The 7,500-nt window shown below is 38.6% G+C and overlaps 1 protein-coding gene and 1 pseudogene across 3 annotated transcripts in view; one reads left to right on the top strand and one right to left on the bottom strand.

Annotated features, from left to right (window-relative positions):
• Positions 1-7,500, bottom strand: part of LOC138026652 (uncharacterized) — a 14,069-nt gene that overhangs the window by 2,564 nt on the left and 4,005 nt on the right. For 2 of the 3 annotated variants that reach the window (XM_068874088.1, XM_068874087.1), the window contains 3 exons: positions 7,252-7,380; positions 6,551-6,688; positions 5,633-6,138 (listed from right to left, as the gene is read on the bottom strand). In XM_068874088.1, coding sequence (XP_068730189.1) covers positions 5,633-6,138; positions 6,551-6,688; positions 7,252-7,380 — 773 coding nt within the window. The remainder of the gene's footprint in view (positions 1-5,632; positions 6,139-6,550; positions 6,689-7,251; positions 7,381-7,500) is intronic. The other variant, XM_068874089.1, reaches the window with a different exon arrangement.
• LOC138027419 (uncharacterized) lies at positions 63-5,511 on the top strand (annotated as a pseudogene).

Below are 7,500 nucleotides of genomic sequence, written 5' to 3'. Positions count from 1 at the left end.
CATGCGTGAGTAACACGCACGATACAGGCGCGAGATTTAAAACCCGAAAAACCAAAACAAACATGGCGGCGTGCGGCTTTTTTCGCGCAAGGACACTTTTGTACTGTTGGAGACGAAATTTTCATTTAAAAGAGACTTTTCCTGCTAGAACAACTTTAGTCAATTCTGTGTATTTAAGAAAAATTGTTTCTGGAATTCAATGTTTCCCAAGTTTCAAAGGCAACTCGATCGATCGTTACGGCCACAGGGAGCGTATAAAGGACTCGCAAAGTGGACATAAATATGGAGAATGGACACACCAACAAAAATCATTTTGCTTGTTCTTCTTTGCAACATTCTATGGGTTGTATTTTGTTTGCTCGACAAATATTGCGTATGCAGGAGATAGAGAAGACGAAAAACCAAACTACGAGTCCAGGCGACACAAAGGATGCTTTGCTTCCAAACGACAAATTCAATCCGTAGCAAATCTGACCAGAGCAAAAAATGCATAACCCAAGGCAACGAAAATCACCCTGAAGAGGAACAAGACTTTGAACCTCCAAGAAAAATAGAAACGAGGTCACAGGTATGTTGTTTATGCGATAAATATTTATCGTTACGTCGTTAACACTGTGCCAAATGTTGGCTCAAATATTGCAAATTAGCTAGATCGACCATTTCCTTCCTGTTACTTTGCCTTTTAGTTTGAAAAATTTAAATATCAGAAAGTAAATGGCTTAGCAAATATATTTTCATTACAGCAACCTAAACATGGGGTTGATATTTGTGGTACAAGACTGATTGAACTTCACGTTCTGCGAAATGACCTGAAATCTTGTTCAAACTGTAAAGAAGGTGAGTGTCTCTTGGTGTCTTCAGAAGTTTCTTGAAGCAATAGTAGGGAAGTAAAATTATAGTTTTCTACTTTTAAGAAAAATATCGTTTCATTGTTACCATACAAGTAGACTACAACACAATTGTGTACTTAAGTACATCACTAATATGAAGTAAAATTAGTGTAGAATAGTGTAACTTTTTGTATTGATGTGAAGGTTGTTGACTCTTCAATTGCTATATAATCCCCAAGTCATAAAAAACGGAACATTTATTTTGTGAAAAATAGTTGAAAATATTATGAGTGATATTTTGATATCGAATTGTTTGTGAATTAAATCTCAAATATCAGCGATGGACGATGCTTATTTATCTGTTTGTAATAGTGCCTGGCATTTTTTGAAATTATCTTACATGGGTATGAACAAAATAGTATGGGTAATCAAAAGGTGACAAGTGAAGTCAGGAAATCATCATTTCACCCACGCTTTGTCCAAAATTAAATAATTTCCTCAGCCCAAAGGTTCGGGAATTTATCTGATTTTGGACAAAACACAAGTGACTTATTCCCTAATTTCAGGAGTATACCATTTGATTAGCTATTAACATTATGGGTGACAAATTACGTTCATAAGACGCCATTTTGGCACTGTAGGAAAAGTTGCCATGGCAACATTATAAATTAACGCTGAAATTTCGCACCAAAATTAAGGAGTAATTTGTCATCCATGTTATAAGCTGAAATACAACTCATCTATGCCAATCAAATTGCAAAGTACAATACAATACTTTATTTGCCACCATCAATTTTACCAATATTGGAAGGTACACTGTGTATTCACAAGTTAGAGGCTTCAAAGGTTTTTTTTTTGCTTACTACTAATTTATATTCTTCAATTTGTTGTTTTGTTGCCCCATTCAAGTTAATGTGATATTGAAATGCTTAGGTCCTTTGCCTTGTTGTAACCAAAACGTCCATAACAGCATGGATATCTCCATTTTGCAAATAGAAAACTAATACGATGTGGCAATAAAACAATGGAACAATAAAGGTCCATTCTTTTTCATGAGTACATTCAACATCCCTGCACATGAGACAAAAATAATATGATTTATCATTTGCTTTTATGCAACATTGGCTGAGAAACAAATTAGTCACTACATGTACATGAAGTTCATTTATTGCTTCAACAGGTCCATTATCCCTCATAAACATTACTGGAGAAAAACAAAGTGGTCTTTGTAGTATCTTTAGCATTAAATGCAGCTACTGTGGTCACATAAATGAAGTGAAATCCTCTAGAGAACACCGAGCTGGAAACCGTGGTCCTCTTGTTAGCGATATCAACACAAGGGCAGTATTAGGATCCCTTCATGCTGGCATGGGGAATACACACCTAAATAATTAAGTGTCTGCAATGAACATACCAACCATGAATCATCGCTTGTTTAAAAGAAGAGAAAGGGAAGTTGGCAATGCTGTAAAGAAAGTCGCGAGGGAAAGCTGTGAAATGAACTTGAATTTAGAAAAAAAAGTAGCTAAGCAATCCTCTGGTCCATCAACAGATGGCCTTGTTGGAATCGCAGTTTCTTACGATATGGGTTGGCAAAAAAGGGGAAGGGGACACAATTCTTCAACTGGTCATGGGGCTGCCATGGGTCTTGCTACTGGAAAAGTTGTTAGTTACTCCACCAGATGCAAGACATGTAGAGTATGTAGCCATAACAAATTAACCGGGAAAGACAAAAGGCATGACTGTCGAAAAAATCATAGTGGATCATCAAAATCAATGGAAAGAGATGTGGCCTGTGAACTGTGGAGTAAAGCTCCTAAATCTGGAGTCAAATTTTCCATTTATGTTGGGGATGATGATTCCACAACATTAGCAGACATAAAAAACAAAATTCCCTACGGTGTTGAGAAATGGTCTGACATTGTTCATGCCAAGAGATCGCTAAATTCTAGACTGTATAACCTTAGAGACCGTTTCAAAGGATCAAATTGTTCAGTTCTGAGTCCCAAAGTGATTAATTATTTGACTAAGTGTTTCAGTTACTGTATCAACCAAAATGTTGGAGATTCTAATTCTCTAAAGAAAGGTCTCAAAAACATTGTTCCACATGCATTTGGGGACCACACTTGTTGTGATAATTCATGGTGTGGCTACAAACAAAATCCGGCAGCCTATAAACACACAGATTTGCCATATGGTAAAGATCTTTTTGGAGACTCACTCAAAAAGGCTTTAATTGATATTTTGGAGGAATATTCAACTGACATTGTGGTAAACAAACTTGCCCCATGTGCAAATTCACAGCGAAATGAAAGTCTCAACAGCACTGTAGGTTCTAAGAACCCTAAAACACGTTTTTACGGGGGCAGCGAGAGTAACAACTTCCGCGTAGCATGTGGGGTGGCACAGACCAACATTGGTTATGACTACATTGGAAAAACATTGGAAGCCCTTAATATTGAGCCTGGTTATTACCATAATAAACATGCTAATGCAATGGACAGGAAGGTTATTTGGGACAAACAACGAAAAGGAACAAAGCAATTCAAGCGAAGGCGGAACCAGTTATCTCAGCAACAAAATCAACAAGCATTGAGAACGGAAGCAAATGAAGGAATCACATATGAGTCATCAGTGGGTTTAAATCTGGATACATCCAGCAAAAGAACAGAGCCACAAATTGTATTTGATGTGCCTACTAAATTATCACAAACAGAACTGAGAATTAAGATATGAGGAAATACTACCTCCCTACACAGCAAGACCAAAAGTCATTCACTTATCATATGATTCCACTAACAAATATCAATTCATCATCTTTGACACAGAAACCACATGCACAGGAAAGCTGGCTGAGATATGCCAGCTGTCTGCTGTGAGTGAAAATGGCAGACATGAATTCTCAACTTTTATTCTTCCCCAAAGTAGCATAAGTTATAGCGCCTACCTTGTCAATGGTATGACCATCAAGAACATCAGAGGAATAAGAACATTATACCACAGAAACAATCCTGTCCAAAGTGTAACCATAGAGGAGGCACTTCGTGACTTCCTAACTTTTATAAAACAAATTAAGAATTGCGATGAAGTGGACAATAATTTAACGGTCTTAATTGGACATAATTCTGCAACGTTCGATGTCCCCATTCTCCTCCGAAACAGTGATGACAACTTCAAGGATAGCCTTAATGACATGAACGTCTACTTTGCCGACAGCCTACAGCTAGTAAAAAATCTGATAAAAGACAAACACAAAGCACTTGAAATTGAGACTGGTGGATATTGTAAACCGAACCAGAGCAGTCTTTACACCCATCTGTTCAACGAACAATTCGATGCTCACGATGCGTTGGAAGATGTCAGAGCACTGAGAAAAATTCTTTTTGAGTCATCGCTTAGCCTTTCCAGAAAAGATATCGTTGAGAATTCCAGTATCACCAGTGTTTCCCACGCAGTTGAAAACATGCTCCACCTCGATCGACGCCATGAACTTCTTTTAACATTCAGTGACAAGTTGTTCAACACAAGCGATACTGGGCCAATTAAAAGATCAATGACCTTAAACATCGCCGATAGTGGTCTATCTTACGACGACATTTACAAACTTTACACCACATTTGGTAAAAGGGCATTGGTCGCTATGCTATCCAATCCACCGACATCTTCATCAGCGAAGGCACCGCGAGTAACACGAACGAAGAGGATACTGACCGCCATCGTTAAACACTTCGACGAAATCAGCCACGAAAAATAGGACAAAATGCCAGTAAAAATTATCAAACAAAGAAACTCCACCTTTTATGATATTTAGAACCACCCTCGCGATCTTCATACATCTTCAACCAACACCGACAGCGCACGTGTTCTGTAAGCAGTGTAAGCAATTTCAAACTTTCGCTGGATGCTTTTTGACAAAAACATGGCAAATCTACCCAGAATTTGTGAAGAAATCCTCAGAGTAAGTCCTGGAGGTTTGTCTTGAACGACAACGACAACTGTAAAGATCTGTAAATGATCTTTTAGCTGCAAACATTTGGAATTAAACGGTTCACTAGGTGCCCGCGCGGGCACACGAAGCAGTCAGCGGTAGTCGAAACGGCTCATGCGCAACTGCTGATCTTATAAAGTCTGGATTTTTTAATGCGTGTGTACGCGCGTAGGAATAACGGAACTCACGAAGGCTTTTGCACGAAAACAAGCCCGGTGACCCCTTCTTTTTATTGTTTCAATATAATATTACTATTGAGAGGAAACGTCAGAAAAAAAATTAAAAAATTCTACGGAAGGAAATTTCTACTTTGGGCAAATTGTCGTTTTTCCAAGTTTTCAAGAAATCGGCTCCGTAAAATTCTTTTTAAATTGCTGTGCATTTTCCTTTTCAGATGCTAAAGGCTATTGCCAAAAAAAAACACGGGGACACCGAGTTAATTTTTTAGCTATTAGTGACATACGCTAAAAATCAGGGCTGGAAAATCCTTGTGTAACGTTGCCATGGTAACTGCTGATGACAAAATAACAGCTGCTTTTGGTCAAGTATAAGTTATATAATCCAACCATATCAAAATATTACAGTGGCCCTGGTCCGCCTTTATGTTCTATTCTTTCAAAGTTATAAGTTGTCAAAAACCTGAAAACTGGTACCAGCCACCTTAAATTAAAATAAATTAAATTCCTCACCCCTCGGAGGACTCTGATTATCAAATTCCCTCCCTCTCAGGGAAATGATTTCTCGTGCACAAGTTATAACGTCAGTGTGATGAAGGAATTTAAGCACAATGTTTCAAGTCTAATCTAATTCTTACCGGAAGAGTCAGAAATCGCCTTCTATCACTTTTTAACTGGTCGCCAGTATCTTTTTCTTTGCTCAATGAGGTGGATGTTTTCCATATAACTCGAGTGTTATATTTCAGTTGCCCAGATCCCCCATCTCTTTCTTTCAACAGATTCAGCACTTTATTGAGGAGTCTTTGATATTCCCTGAAACTTAAGCTCTCCATGTAGTGTAACCCAAGGTTTAAGATCAACACGCTGTTCTCGTCCATCTCAGGTTGTTCTAAAATTCTTCGAAGATCTTCGACAACAATCTGATCATTAAAATCCTTGTTGTCCCAAGGTGGCCTTTGACCTTTATAAGGATAGACCCACAGTTTACTCAGATTACATGATTGAAATATCTCTCTGCACAGCGGTCCATCTAATATTGACAAGTGCAGTCTCTCAGCCTGAGAATCGCCGTAAATCCACAGGGCCCTCAGTCTTCGCTTGACGGACATGTCTGATTTCTTTTCTTGTGAATGTGTCGGAATTTCTTATGGGACAATCACACAGTTATTGTTAGTTCTTTTGCTAATCTCGGCAAAAAGTAAAGATAACGATGTTTCTCTATCATTTTGTGAGTACAGTAGCATATGGACTTATTTTTAGATAACAACAATAAAAGCAAGGTGACACACGCTGACACCAACCAGGTGTGGCCAAAACATGACGCATGCGCACAACCATTTCACCCGGTCAATTAGCAGCCAAAACAAACAAAGTACCGCCACCTAAACCAATCAGGAGAAGCCAGGTCACGCGGAACTGCTACTGCCATGTTGTTTTTCAAGGACATTTTCGCGGGAATCGGGTATTCTAAAAATAGACTAATTTGTGACTGTTTTGGGGAGTTCACCCAATGCCATAAGAACATTCATATCTAATTCACTCTTGTTGGTACTTACCTTTGAGGTATGGTTTCCAGTTTCTGCCAATCCACCGCCCAAAGCCATCCCACATGAAACTGCATTTGATACCACAAGATAGATCCAACTTGGATGCAACGTGAGAGCGATCGGATAAGAAATTAATAAGAAATGCTCCTGTAAAGCGAAGAAAGTACTTGGTTGGATGAGTGAGATAAGTGCAACTCTTTATGAGCCGAAATTAAACGCTGCTTACTCACTCAGGCATTAATTAATTATAGATGTATATATAACTAACTGCAGACAGTACTGTTTTGGCCTTCTGGGCCTCATCAGTGCAGTGCTGATGCCTAGGATGGACGTTAATCTCAAACTGTCTCTCCAAATGTCCCACACACGTGGTAAATCTAAGCCGTGCCAAAGTGCTCAAACTACGAACTAGTGAGCATGCGCAATTGCTAGCGGCAATGACTCATCCTAGTAGAGTGCTCAATTGGACATAAAAGCTTATATACTCTGATATATTTATAAGATTTCAAACACAAAGCGAAAGATCTCTCTGCATTGAGGGTCAGGAACAAATGTATTTGTTTTCTAATTAACTTCATTAAATTAATGTTTTTGAGAAAGACGTTTACAGTAAACGTCGGACTAAATTTATGCTTTTATGCAAAAACATTTAAGAAACCTCAGTTTCTTGCCTGACAGCCACAGCTATCGAATAAAAACGAGACAAATACCTGTATTGGTTGGCATGGGTATGTCGATCATAAAAAGCTTTCCACTCTGGAAGGGCTGCAGAAGAAAATCATCTTTAGCTCGGTTCTCTCCAAGTGTACCGTCCTTCTGCATTTTACCCTGAGAATTTCCTGTTCGCGAAGAAAAAATATTGGCCTTATGTCGGGAGAGTTTTGTCCATGCAAGACAGTTGAGGCTAAAAATGTTATGGTATATTTGCCAACTAATCATTGACACATGATAAGCCAAAC

This window comes from Montipora capricornis, chromosome 12 (genome assembly GCF_036669925.1).
Source record: "Montipora capricornis isolate CH-2021 chromosome 12, ASM3666992v2, whole genome shotgun sequence".
Taxonomy (NCBI): domain Eukaryota; kingdom Metazoa; phylum Cnidaria; class Anthozoa; order Scleractinia; family Acroporidae; genus Montipora; species Montipora capricornis.
This window is presented reverse-complemented; position numbering and strand designations above follow the sequence as displayed.